Here is a 14840-nt window from a genome sequence, read left to right on the forward strand (position 1 = left end):
GACCAAAATTGAACTTTTTGGTCTAAAAGCAAAATGCTATGTGTGGCGGAAAACTAACACTGCACATCACCCTGAACACACCATCCTCACCGTGAAACATGGTGGTGGCAGCATCATGTTGTGGGGATGCTTTTCTTCAACAGGGACAGGGAAGCTGGTCAGAGTTGATGGGAAGATGGATGGAGCCAAATACAGGGCAATCTTAGAAGAAAACCTGTTAGAGTCTGCAAAAGTTTTGAGACTAGGGTGGAAGTTCACCTTCCAGCAGGACTATGACCCTAAACATAGAGCCAGAGCTACAATGGAATGGTTTAGATCAAAGCATATTCATGTGTTTGAATGGCCCAGTCAAAGTCCAGACCTAAATCCAATTGAGAATCTGTGGCAAGACTTGAAAATTGCTGTTCACAGACGCTCTCCATTCAATCTGACAGAGCTTGAGCTATTTTGCATAGAAGAATGGGCAAAAATGTCACTCTAGATGTGCATTGACTCAGGGGGGCTGAATACAAATGCACACCATACTTTTCACATATTAGTTTGTAAAAAAAATTGAAAATCATTTATCATTTTCCTTCTATTTCACAATTATGTGCCACTTTTGTGTTTTTGTGTTGGTCTATCACATAAAATCCCAAAAAAATACATTTACGTTTTTTTTGGCTGTAACATGACAAAATTTGGAAAATTTCAAGGGGTATGAATGCTTTTTAAGGCACTGTATATACTGGGCTGAGATGCCAGATCACAGATGACACAATTGGGTACTGTAAATCCTGGTGCCTGTGCAGTTCAATTCCTGACACAGATCAGCCCCTCATTGCAGTCTCTTGTGACTTGTTGTGAAGTTACAATGTACCAGATCAGTGATAAATGAGATAGATGATACTGAGGAAATACAAAAAGAAATGGAAACATTCCCCAGCACACTGTCTAGCTAGTCAAGCATAAATGTAGGTTTTTGTTGCATACAATGGAAATTCATATATACTGTATGTGAAGCCACACTGCCACATCAACGCACCTCTGCAATGCGTGGTCCCTAATACAAAACTATAGGACATTTATAGCAATGCATAAATTGAGAGCAGGCTTACCAGGAGGCAGCAGTCACCTGAAGCCCTACATCTCTCAAGGTGGCTGCAGACTACCAGTGTCTGTCTGCACCTGTTCTAACAAAGCAACAATGGCAGACACTCTGATCAATGGAAAGCCCAAGACAACCCCTTTCCCACCGTTTTTTTTTTTTTTTTTTTTTATATAAACCATTTTCCAAAGTCTTCAGGCTGGTTAAATGACACACAGGGTCCTCTTCTTCCCATTTTCTCCCAATGATCCTTGATGATGCAGAGGGTGGCTCAGACAAGATGAAATTTAGTTTTGTTCTCTGCATCATTACACTGTGGATGGCCGCCATAGTGTCATCCTTAGTCTTCTGGGTTGAATGACACTGGGCATGTACATACTTACACTCTTCCTGTGTGTGGAGTCCTTTCTGACACCTTTAAAAACTAGGCAGCTGTCATCCGCCCTCTCTTTTAGATCCTGCAGAGAAAGCACAGCTTATACAAAACCGACTGAAGGAAACTTTCTCTGCATCATGGGAGCTAAACTGACTTGCTTATTCAGATCTGCTCAGCCATGCCATGCTGAAGAGGAGTGGCCGCACACAGCAGCCAAAATTCAAATCTGCGTGTGAGCACCTGCAGTTAGAAGCAGAAGCAGCGCAACAGCATAAGTACTATGAGACAATTGTATATTTTATATTTAAACACAATGCTGTGGTTTGATTTGAGGCCATTTCATACTCAAACAGTACCTAGTACTCCATGGAAATATAAAAAATATTGATCACTAATTTTCAGAAAATCGACTGCTTTCAGTAAATATGTCTGCATCCATACACAGCACAGTCTTCAGTCAGCAGAGATGATATTATTGAATTAAAAACAACACTCTCCAGTTGCAAAAGGTCATTCTTTGCAGTAATCCAATAAATATAAACGCGGCTGATTGGCTTTACACAACGTAGTCCTTCCACAATGTGTCACCATAGGCCATGTACTGTATCTTATGAGATTGCTACCCAGAGAAAAGATGTAACAGACCCACCGGTGACAGGTCAGGGAGCACTTCTATATCATGCTCATGTACTTTGCCACATTTGCAGCTATATGGAATTAATTTCAATGGTTTATTCAGCTTCTTGGCTTTCAATAAGCCTTATATTTACAGAGAGGGGGGAAAAAAGAAGATATGGAACAGATTTTCTACTTCAAATCTTGCTTTGCTGGTAGTACGGAACAGTGTAACATGCCAGAAAAAGCGTTACAATTTATTTTTAGTAACCTTTCTGTGTCTTTATCACCTGACAAAAAGTTCAGGATGACTCACTTTTTTACTTTTTTTTTTTTTTTTACAGTTTATTTCCATCTCTGCTTCTCTTGCTAAGTGTTCAAAGCTCCCAATCTCTCCTGTCTTCCCCTCCCGTCAATGTTCATCTGTTGTGCTTGACACGCTGTCATTTTTAGATCAGGAATGAGTGCCTTGTGTGCCGGAACGCCGCGGCTGTCTTCGACATGTCCTACTTTGGAAAGTTCTACCTTGTTGGACCAGATGCCAAGAAGGCGGCGAGTTGGCTCTTTACTGCAAATGTTGACAAGCCCCCAGGTATTCTCTGAGGATAGCTAGACGTGTGACGCTAACATCACTGTACAAATGTGTGCCAAGGAGACAACCTTACTTTTGTCTCGTAAATGACGAGCTGGATTATGTGAAAAAGATTTTAATAACATTCATATAGACATGTTTAAATCTTTCAGGGAATCATAAAAGCAGAAAATATTTATAGAAGACCAGGCAAGCAGATAAATACACAGGTCATTTTGATATATATGTGAACTGTCCTATCAGTGAGCAAGCTATATCGCTTTACTTTAGTGAAGCACAGCTGGCTGTACTGTCTGACAGGGGTCCATGATCACACAGCTGGTTGAACAGAATTGTGATACAGAACCCCTGTCAGACAGTACAGCCAGGTCTGTGCTCTCACATTTCTTCACTAAAGCTAAGCTATACAGCTTGCTCACTGATCCCCCCCCCAACCCCAGCCTGCAGATTGGACAGTAAAGAAGAATCACCACATCACACTAATGAGGTCATCAGTTTACATATCTCTGTCTATCTGTCAGCCAGCACCCTGTGTTAGATTGACAGCTCTGTGCAATTAAGCCTCCAGTGCTTACCCTGCCTCAACCAAAGCTGACTCCTGGTTTGCAGGGATTGCACAAAGCGATACATATTTTACCTGTATTCAAAAATACATTTTTAATCTATAAATGTGCATAAATGCATTCTTTCCGTTCCCCCATTGAACTGTTCGGCCACCCAGAGTGAAGAGAGAAGCCCTGTATATGCTCAAGTTGCAGCAAAACACAGGTTCCCTTTCCAAAGAAGATGGAGGTTGAACAGTTGGTTCTTAAAGTGAGCTTATTCACTTATGCTGCGTACACAAGATCGGAAATGCCACCAGCAAAACTCGGATGAGAGCTTCTTGTCAGAAAATGCGACCGTGTGTATGCTCTCTATTTTTTGGTCGGGGAAAGTTCCTATCCGAAAATGCAATTGTCTGTATGCAATTTGGACATGCAAAAAATCACGCATGCTCGGAAACAATTCGATGCATGCTCGGAAGCATTTTGAACTTCATTTTCTTGGCCTGTCGTAGTTTTGTACGTCACCGCGTTCTTGCCGGTCGAAAGTTCAGAGATCGTGTGTATGCAAGGCAAGCTTGAGTGGAATTACGTCGGAAAAACCATCCAAGTTTTTTCTGTTTGAATTTCCGATCGTGTGTACGCAGCATAACAGTACTTAGTATGCAGTTTTGTATTTTTTAATCTTTTTCTTTATTCCTGTTTACGCTGGTGCCATGACCTCTGCCCAAGGTTTCTTATTTCAGGTGGCTTCTTTCTCTTGCAGCATCCTTTTTTGAGCCACCCTTACATGCAGGGACTAGTATTGTGTCTCGCTACACTGTGTGCATCAGTAGAAACACACAGTCCCTTAGCCTAGGATGGCAAGCTGCTCTCATGCTCCTCCCTCTTCCTCTCAGCTAACAGATTGGCTTTAGATTGCACTGTCCACTGTTCACTGTATCCCGTGAAAACTGATAGTTCAGGGAAGGAGCACTGAGAGCGCGGGAGACATTGATAGTTGCAAATTGATATTGACATTGACATTGCAGCATTGATAGTTGCAAACTGCAAGTGCTGGGATAAGAACTTTAACAAATAGTTTACCGGGGAATATTTATTAATGTTATATTTTGTGCTTAATTTGTTAAGCCAAAAAATGCTGAGGGTTTACTACTACGTTAATCATTACAACGAAAAACAACATGGGATTTTTATCACAGTACTCTGGGATACATAATACACAAATACATAATTAGATACAGTATCTCACAAAAGTGAGTACACCCCTCACATTTTTGTAAATATTTTATTATATCTTTTTATGTGACAACACTGAAGAAATGACACTTTGCTACAATGTAATGTAGTGAGTGTACAGCTTGTATAACAGTGTAAATTTGCTGTCCCCTCAAAATAACTCAACACACAGCCATTAATGTCTAAACTGATATCAACTAAAGTGATTACATCCCTAAGTGGAAATGTCCAAATTGGGCCCAAAGTCTCAATATTTTGCATGACCACCATTATTTTCCAGCACTGCCTTAACCCCTTGGGCATGGAGTTCACCAGAGCTTCACAGGTTGCCACTGGAGTCTTCTTCCACTCCTCCATCACGACATTACGGAGCTGGTGGATGTTAGAGACCTTGCGCTCCTCCACCTTCCATTTTGATGATGCCCCACAGATGCTCAGGTCTGGAGACATGCTTGGCCAGTCCATCACCTTTACCCTCAGCTTCTTTAGCAAGGCAGTGGTCCTCTTGGAGGTGTGTTTGGGGTCGTTATCATGTTGGAATACTGCCCTGTGGCCCTGTCTCCGAAGGGAGGGGATCATGCTCTGCTTCAGTGTGTCACAGTGCATGTTGGCATTCATGGTTCCCTCAATGAACTGTAGCTCCCCAGTGCCGGCAGCAATCATGCAGCTCCAGACCATGACACTCCCACCACCATGCTTGACTGTAGGTAAGACGCACTTGTCTTGGTACTCCTCACCTGCTTGTCGCCACACACGCTTGACACCATCTGAACCAAACACGTTTATCTTGGTCTCAGCAGACCACAGGACATGGTTCCGGTAATCCATGTTCTTAGTCTACTTGTCTTTAGCAAACTGTTTGTGTGCTTTCTTGCGCATCATCTTTAGAAAAGGCTTCCTTTTGGGACAGCAGCCATGCAGACCAATTTGATGCAGTGTGCGGTGTATGGTCTGAGCACTGACAGGCTAACTCCCCACCCCTTCAACCTCTGCAGCAATGCTGGCAGCACTCATACGTCTATTTCCCAAAGACAACCTCTGGATGTGACGCTGAGCATGTGCACTCAACTTCTTTGGTTGACCATGACAAGGCCTGTTCTCAGTGGAACTTGTCCTGTTAAATCGCTGTATGGTCTTGGCCACCGTGGTGCAGCTCAGTTTCAGGGTCTTGGCAATCTTCTTATAGCTTAGGCCATCATTATGTAGAGCAGCAATTCTTTTTTTCAGATCCTCAGGGAGTTCTTTGCCATGAGGTGCCATGTTGAACTTCCAGTGACCAGTATGAGAGAGTGAGAGCGATAACAAATTTAACACACCTACTCCCCATTCACACCTAAGACCTTGTAACACTAACAAGTCACATGACACTGGGGAGGGAAAATGGTTAATTGCGCCCAGTTTGCACATTATCACTTAGGGGTGTACTGACTTTTGTTGCCAGCGGTTTAGACTTTAATGGCTATGTGTTGAGTTATTTTGAGGGGACAGCAAATTTACACTGTTATACAAGCTGTACTCTCACTACTTTACATTGTAGCAAAGTGTAATTTCTTCAGTATTGTCACATGAAAATTATATAATAAAATATTTACAAAATTGTGAGGAGTGTACTCAGTTTTGTGAGATACTGCATATACATAAAGTATCATTTAATAATACAAATAAATATTTTACATATTTCACATAAAATACACATTAAAAATGCTTGGGGCATACAACAAGATGTCTCGTGTATGTTACTTACCCAATACATAATACATTTTGCAGCATACTGTATATAATACTTTTTCACCCATATCAACATGGTCAACGCGTTTCACATAGATTTTTGCTTCCTGGTTGGGTAATTGGTGGAGAGCAGGAAATATAAATGGTGGTGCAGGAAGAGGGCAGACGGCTCTCACTCTTGTAATACCACAGAACAAGTGGCTGTACAGCACAGCTCCCAAAGTGTCAAATAAGTCATTTCCTGCCCAGAAGAGGAAATCTTTATATAACAGTAAACACAAAATAATAAGGTTTGCATAATAATAATAACCATTACATAATAATAAATGTTCTTTCACCTAAGGTATTTTTTATGTTTAGTTTGCTATAACTTTGATCCAGTGATCTTGTTGTCTGTGCAGGTTCTACTGTATACACTTGTATGTTAAACAAAAATGGTGGAACGGAAAGTGATCTCACAGTGAGTAGGATAACCCCGGGGAATTCACCCTCTGCCCTCGCACCTGACTTTGAAGGTATGTATTAGGTAGATCATGCCTGTAGTAATGAGAATTTAAATATACATTCTGGTCAGATACGGCTCAGGGGACAAAGCTTGGCTGATGATTGACCTGAATTTTTCTCAGGGCTTACCTGATTTTCTTGAGTTGCTGGCATTCTCATCTGCTGCTATAGTGCCATCTGCCATAGCGGGTTTGATTTACTAAAGGCAAATAGATTGTGCACTTTTCAAAGTGCAGTTGCTCCAGAGTTTAGTAAATGAGCTAAAGCTTCACTGTGCAAACAGTACCCAAACACGTGCAAGGAAAAAAAACAAAACAAAAAAAACTGCATTTTTGCTTGCACGTGATTGGATGATGGAAGTCAGCAGACCTTCTGCTCATTTACTAAGCTCGGGAGCAACTGCAGAGTGCAACTGCCATTTGCAAAGTGCACAGTCCTATTTGCCTTTAGCAAATCAACCCCAGGGTGTCCTCTTGTTCCAGCATCAACCAATGCAGTCTTCAGAGATGGAGGCTGCTCAGTAAAAAAATGAAAAATGAGAATCATGTGACCAGTGTTCAAAGCTCTGCCCACAGTAAACAGTCCATGCTGGGAGTTCTGACTACAATGGATTAATGGAAGCTCAGATTTAACTGAGTTATTTTTCTAACCTTAGCTTATATTTCTTGGTTAGCATTAGCCGTTCACAAACAATAACAAAAAACTACAGCAAATACCATCTGAATAGTGGCGGATGGGTGGTAGGATGGGAGCGGACTTCTGGACGGGTAATGCCCCTACCCCTCTCCTCCTTCCCCTTCCTTTCTCTAGTATACTCTTTCCTATCCTCACTCTTATTTCTTAATTGTTTAACATTACAGAATACTAAGCTGAGCTCTCACATTTATGCTCTTGCAGGAGTACATGCTCACATTTTTATGTTTACATGAGCACATTAGCCTATACCTATACCACTTTTTTCACAAACGAGCATATAAATTGGTACACCTCAAGGCTTGGCTATGTTGCTACCTATCTCCAAGATTGTTCTCCCCTTCTCTCTTGTTTGACTAGTTTCAGACTGGGCTCATCCATGTACGATACCCTGAACTCAATTTATGTTCCATGGGGTCTGATTTTACTACATGTTGTAAGTTAATGAGCACATTAATGAGCACTGAGCACATCCTTGGATATTTATTATCTACTTTTTCTTGGTTCTTTGTACATTTTTGCTGCTGGAATTTACTACAGTTATCTTTTCTTTTCTTGGTGAAAATGATAATAAAAATGATTGAAATAGAACACAACAACAGCAACAACAAAAACAGGACACACCCTACCAATCGGAGAAAAGAACCCACAATAATCTGTTATTTTGAATACATTCACAAATAACCAACGTGGAGCTGCATGTCTCCGTCAAAGCATCCCCTTAAAGTGGAACTGCACGTCATCTAAGCACCACAAACCAAAAATTCTATTTAGTTATTTTTTTTAATTCAAAGCAAACGCACCCATCCATCCATGTCTCCATGCTCTATTTTGTTGCAAAATCACTTTGAAAAACACCCCCTAGCATCTCTGGTTGTGACCATCTTGAGTAAGAGCAGATGATTCATTTAGAATTTTTACTTCCTGGAATCCACCTGTCCTTAGCTCAGGCATGCAAGCAGGAGAGGGTGTGCTTAGCCGAGAAAGCTCCTACGCTCCTACTGAAGACTCCTGGGATGTATGACATAATTTACCTAGGCATGGAAACTAGAACGTAACTGAAGAAATGTAAAAAAAAAAGTTTAAACCAAGTAAATATGATATACTTTTCTATCCATTCACTAATGCTAGTAGCATAAATAGTCAATGTTGATTGAGAGAGTGAAGTTCCACTTTAATACACAGACCTTCTTTAATCAGTGAGAATGCAACAGTGCAACACGTACTGTATATCAGAACTTTACTAAGTGCTCTCTCCGTGCACCTCCCTGATTTAATGCTACTTTCTAACTTGGGTTTGACTTCTGACTTCATGGTTAAAGCCTGCCATCTGACATCTTCTGTCCTAAGTGTTCTTACTGGTCACCAAGGTTTTCTCAGTAGACTTTGAAATTGCAGATGGCACGATTTAGCAAAAAAGTCAGGAGTCAAGCTCTAGTCAAAAAAAAAAGTGCATCTAAATCAGAGAGGAGTATGAAAGAAACTTTTCTGAATGATAACAATAAAGAAAGGTACCATGGTGTGGTGTCTGCACTCGTCAACTTTCACAACACAACTTTAAAACGGAGCACACGTTCATTTGAACTAAATTGGGAGCAAGCTTATGCTGGAGTTACCCCAATACTACCTGATGTATGCTACATAAGAACCTCAGACATTGCTAAATGCAGCTGAAGACTTTTCACATACATGTAATAAAGAACTGAAAACATGAGTTTAAAAATGCATTGGCATTTCAGTGCCTAATGGTAATTGCATAGGCCTTTTAAATCAACCAGTCAGAAACTGTACAGATTGCTGCATCTTGTTTTGCAGTGACCCCGGTCAACCGTTCACGCAGCTATTGTGTTTGTTGCCCAGCTCCAGCAGAGATGAGGGACGCTCAATATCTTACTGATGTTCCCTATTGCCTTGCTCTGGATTCCGCCCCAGGCAGTGGAGTTAGCGGTCGGCAAGAATCGCAGACAGCTATGTGCCAAAGGCACAGCAGAAACATTTGTTTTTACAAGTTAACTCATTCAAGTGACAGTGCAAAACTGAAAGCAATTCTGATTGGATGCACACAGCTGTGACACACATGGCCAACTCCATGGAGGCTGGTGATTGGTTATTCCATTATCTCGATGAATGCATGTAAAGTCCCATGGCTACCTGCCCTATGTCTTGATCTAATAGATCACTGACAAACCTCTGACAATAATCGTGGTCCAGGCACTAGGGTCTTTTTAATATTTACTGCAGTTGTCAAACTGGAGAAAGGCTTTAGGCATGCAAGATACCCAACAAAAGTGCAAAAAGGAGCAGTAAGTCCCATGGCAGCCACCTCTAAAGTAGATCCTGATAGAGGACAGCCAAAAAAATATGTAACTCCTTAAACCAGCCACAGTGTTTCCTTGCTCTTGAATCTGACCTCTGTCCCTCTAGAAGTAGCCCAAAAGAATCCTTGTGCAAAGATCCCTCTTCCAAGGTCCAGTTACAGCTTGCCTGCCAGCTCCTCTGTGACCCACTTTGGTCAAGGGTATCACTGTTTAGCCTAGGTCTAGTCAGGCACGCACTTCAACAAGCTGTATCTATGGCCCTCAGCACATGACTGTTTCAGTTCAGGCCCTAAAATCAGTTTAAAAAAAAGACTTCCTCCCAGGAAGAAGCCCCAGGGTAGAGAGAGTTCTAGAATAATGCTCCTAAATTTTCTAAATTATATATATATTTCTTATACATCACGGGACAAAGAGCCATAGTAGTTTCTATGTGGGTTATAGGCCACCTTCAGGTGATGGACACTGGTACGCCCTAAAATAAAATGTGCACTCCCTATATTGCCCCTCCCACTACTGGGAGTATCTCAGTTTTTTCGCCAGTGTCTAAGGTGTTGGTCACCAGTAAAGAGGTGCTATGCTGAGCTCCACTGGAGCAATCCTTGCGGGGGCTAGCCATGCAGCCGGATCCATTCAAAATGTCTTTTAGGCCGAATTGAATGGTAAACGGGCCTCGTGTCCGAAGAAACAAGGTCTTGCCTGTAAACGTTTCTCTTTTTAGAGAGCTGGACCCCAGGATCCAGTACTTTTGGTAGTAAGGCCATAAAGTATTACTGGCGGTGGTGCTATTACAGGTCCAGGATTGTGGGTTTCCTCGAGGATCCCCAGCTCCTAAAGATTTAACGAAACCTACCGTGAAGGGTTAAGATTGGGTCTGTTGGTTTTACCACAGAAAACCCTGCGGCGGGAAAGGTAAGTGGAGTTTTTCTAAGAAATTTTTGAATTTTCTTATGAATGTCTCCTTTCAGTTAGTAAATGTTGTCATGCTTATGTGTCACCACTGGGGGCTGTATAGAGCAGCAGCTTCCATTTCCTCCAGCCAGCAGCAGACCTCCGGTAAGTCTGGGGGGGTTTTCCTCCCCATCAGGCGTCCCCCACCTGTGCCATTTGCTTACCCTCTTCAAGAGGAAGAAGCACCAAAAAAAAAAAAAAAAGCGAATGGTGGCACGCTGCACCACTTGGTGGCTTCCAGGCTCTCCTCGCTATTTTCTCCCCTCTCTGTAAGATCCCATAGGATCAGAGGCCCGCGCTCACGCGGGAAAACTCTTTCTTTGAAAGAGAGGAGGGGAGCCGTAGGCGACGGGGGGGGGGCAGCCCAGCGCTGTAAAGAGTGTTTTTAAAACGCACTAGTGTTATTGCTGCAAGCTGCGGAGGGACACAAAAGCGTAGAGGGGCATGAAAGAGGTTTGTGACACAAGCATTCTTTTTGACTACATTTACTATTGCATCAGGCTGAGCGTTAATAGCAGCAGCAGTGGCTGACTATTGCTCAAGCAATGGATGCGATTTCTTCTGGTAGTACCTCTGCTTTCTGCATCAGGCTATATTCAGAAGGGGGGTTGAAACACCCCCCAAAAAAAGGAGCTAAAAGGGTCTCCCTCAAGCTCTGGAAAGCCTACTCTTCAAATGGCATCCTCCTCTGAGAGGGGGTGGCTGGTCAGAGTGAGCATCAGGAAATGTTTGCAACTGTTTTCAACACTGCAGCCCCTGTTCATTTTACTCTTTTTTTTCCTCAGCCATGGTAGATTTTTAAAAGAAGTTTAGCGAACTTTAATCGCATCCCAGAGTGGTTAATCACATCCCAGTGCGGTCAAGATGCGACAGGTTCTCTTCCATTTTCCTAGGACCCTCAGACTGAGGAACTAGGGGCAGGAGAAGACGATTCCCTCAGGGGACCGTGGTGAGTCTGATGACTCCTCTTCTGAGGTGTCAATTGCAGGAGAGTCAGCTTTCACAATCTGTAAGATTGATGGTACAATTTCTTGCTGAATGATCCGCTCTATGTTTATGTACCCTTAACTGAGTGTTTGGGTTCGCTAAAGCTTCTCCAAGCTGTGCATGCTTTTTCCTGTCCATTCTTTGTTGGGAAAATGTTTTTGTATCTGAAGGATCACCCAGATAAGCATTATTTTCCATCCTAAAAAGTTTTCACACTTTATCCTATGGTAGAGAATATTCACTAGACTTGTGCACAACGGGAAATTTCGTTTAGTTTCGGTTTGTTGTCATTCGTAAAATACATAATTTCGTTACGTTTTATTCGTTTTCGGATAATTCGTTATTATTCATAGAGTGTCGATATTCGTTATACTGAATCTCGAATCATGTCGAATTCATTTGTTATATCTGCTATAATTTCTTTCGTATTAGTTGAAATTCGATATTTATGTATGTATATATATTCCTGATAATGATTCGTAGTTTGGAAAGTCGTTTTTATAGAATCTATTAACACACACAATGACAATATCTCTTCTCCTCTGCTCAAACACAATACAACACCCTTCTCACTCAGTTCTCAGGAATGCACTTTGCCAGTAACCCAACTTCCAGCACAAAATTAATCTGCTGATTGGACTGTAAGATTTACTTTGAGTTGACCTTTTGTTTCATTAGATCTTTAACAAATTACTGAATCATGTTGAATTCATTCACTATATTCGCTATAATTTCTTTCGTATTAGTTGAAATGTCCGAAAGATGCAAAATTTGGCCGAATTTCGATCCGTTACGAAATGGATTGCACATGTCTAAAATTCACTAAGCGGGGTATACCAGCAGTTAACGCTACTATATCCTTTGTGAGTAAGTTTGACTTGTCCGGCAGACATTACTCATATACTAATGCCCTGTAAACACGACCAGTTTTCTTTTGGAATAAACTCTGAAGGTTTTTCCGACGGAGTTCTGATGGAATTCCGTTCAAGCTGTCTTGCATACACACAGCCACACCAAATTCCGACCATCCAGAACGCGGTAACAGACAACACGTATGACGGAACTAGAAAACGGAAGTTCAATAGCCAGTAGCCAATAGCTTCCATCTCGTACTTGCTTTAGAGCATGCGTCGTTTTTGGTAAGTCGGAACAGCATACAGACGAGCAATTTTCCCGATAGGAATTGGTTCCGTCGGAAAAATTTAGAACATGTTCTCTTTCTAGGTCCGTCAGAATTTTCGACGTAAAAAGTCCTATGGGGCATATACACGATCAGAATATACGATGAAATGCTCCCGTCTGACTTTTTCTGTCGGACATTCCGCTCGTGTGTACACGGCATTAGGGATCCAATGGATAAAAGGTTGGAATTCCTATTAAATAAAAAAACACTTTTTTCTCTGGCAGGTTGAGTGTCTCAGCCTCCACTGACAGTAATTGGTTAATCGATGAGAAACCAGTTTTAACAGGTGTTTAAGGTTTTCCTGCTCAGCAGGTCCAGGAGGCAGCTTTATGTTTGCAATAGTTGCTATAAAAGATTACGCCTTCGCTAAGCGTCATGCAAGAAGCTCCTGGCTAGTCTTCCCTTTTGTGGTAAGACAGCTATCTAGGGATATTTTGGATATATCCAAAGAATTTCTAGCAAAAGAAAGATACCCTTTTTGCCTTTTAAATGAAGGACTAATTGTGTTTTTTAATTCAAAGTTCCTTTTTCTGTGCCAGGGGCATCAGCCTCCAGGAAGTCACAACGGCCTCTGCTGTCAGGTTCAAAGGGTAATCCTCAGGGTTAACCCCAGGAACACAAGAGGTCTTGAGGGAGGAAGCCTACAAGATACTGAAGCCTCCTTATGAGGAGGTGCCCCCGCTTGCTCAATAGGGAGAATTCTCCTACAGTTCTCACGGATTTTCCCAAATAGCTCTAACGTACAAACTGGAGTTCCAAGAGTTTCCATCTCCTCGTTTTCTCAGATCAAACGTTCCTAAGGATCCAGAGAAAAATAAATCTTTCTCTCTAGCATTGGACCATCTTTTGGCAAAAAGTGTTCATGGTGGCCCCAAGTAAGAGCAGAGATTGGGATTTGGTTAAATCCAAATGCACACTCTAGATCTCAAAAATCTAAAATTCATTTGCTGATTATAATCTCTCCTTTTTGCATCAAGATGCATATCTCCATATGCCTATTTCCTCACTCACTAGTAATATTTTCTTTCAAAGTGGAAAATCTTCTTTTTCAGTGCGTAGCTCTGCCTTCCGATCTAGCTGCTAAACCTTGAGTACAAGGGTCTGGCTCCTTTTCTAGCCAGGGATCATTGCACTCAGTGATTGTTTAAACCACAGCTGATAAGTAGATTACAAGCGCTTTCCAGGTTGCAGCAAGGAAAATTGTAGAGTCATCTACATAGGCAGCAAGATAAATGTCCATGGAGACAACATTTAAGGAGACATAGAGAAAAACTGACATACGTTTTTTTGAAGTGCTGAGTAAAGTGGAAGGATCTCACTAACCGCACTGTATCCGTCGTCGGACTGTAATGGTCCTTGGTGTTGAAGTCTCTCTGTGGACAGATGCTTCTATATGGCTCACTAGGAGTGTAGGTTGGTAAGGAGTCGTCCCTCACTGTCCCTCACTGTGGAGCCGCTGAAGCGCCGTTGCTGCTGTATGATGCGTGGCTGCAGGGGAAAGCTGACATCAGCTGTTGGATCAGCTGTTGGGTCCGTGTGAGGATAAGTCAGATCAAATTGCGCGCGGCTCCCAAGGACGTGCTGACGTCACACCGCTGACGCGTTTCACCAGCCAATGGACGCTGGTTTCCTCAGAGCTAGGAGGGGTCAAGTGTGGTGAGCTTAAATAGATAGTAGAGAGTGCAGATACTGCTTGTATCCACTAGATGTCGACCATAGCCCCTCAGTGTAAGTCATTCAGCAAGCAAAGCATACACTCTAATTACATAATTAGAATAGTGATATTAACTATTTACAAGATAAAAACGGAGAGAATGTAGGAAAACAATAAGGGAAAAGGGTACTTTAATAATTTTAGAAACCAGCCATGGAAAGAGTGAATTATTAAAGGTAGTGTTTATAATAGGGATTTTATCCCCAAATTTAAGAAAAATTGGTTATGTTTCTAGAAAGGATTGTAAACTACATTCGGTGTTTAACCCCTTAGGGGTTAAAGAATCTAAATAGTACGTCCACATTTTCTCCTTT

General features: G+C 41.9%; 1 protein-coding gene across 3 annotated transcripts in view; it reads left to right on the forward strand.

The window, feature by feature from the left end:
• SARDH (sarcosine dehydrogenase) overlaps positions 1 to 14840 on the forward strand; it is a 217418-nt gene that overhangs the window by 109482 nt on the left and 93096 nt on the right. For all 3 annotated transcript variants that reach the window (XM_073599664.1, XM_073599665.1, XM_073599666.1), the window contains exons 14-15: positions 2532 to 2670; positions 6581 to 6694. In XM_073599664.1, coding sequence (XP_073455765.1) covers positions 2532 to 2670; positions 6581 to 6694 — 253 coding nt within the window. The remainder of the gene's footprint in view (positions 1 to 2531; positions 2671 to 6580; positions 6695 to 14840) is intronic.

Source organism: Aquarana catesbeiana, linkage group LG09 (genome assembly GCF_042186555.1).
Source record: "Aquarana catesbeiana isolate 2022-GZ linkage group LG09, ASM4218655v1, whole genome shotgun sequence".
In the NCBI taxonomy this organism is placed as follows: Eukaryota; Metazoa; Chordata; class Amphibia; order Anura; family Ranidae; genus Aquarana; species Aquarana catesbeiana.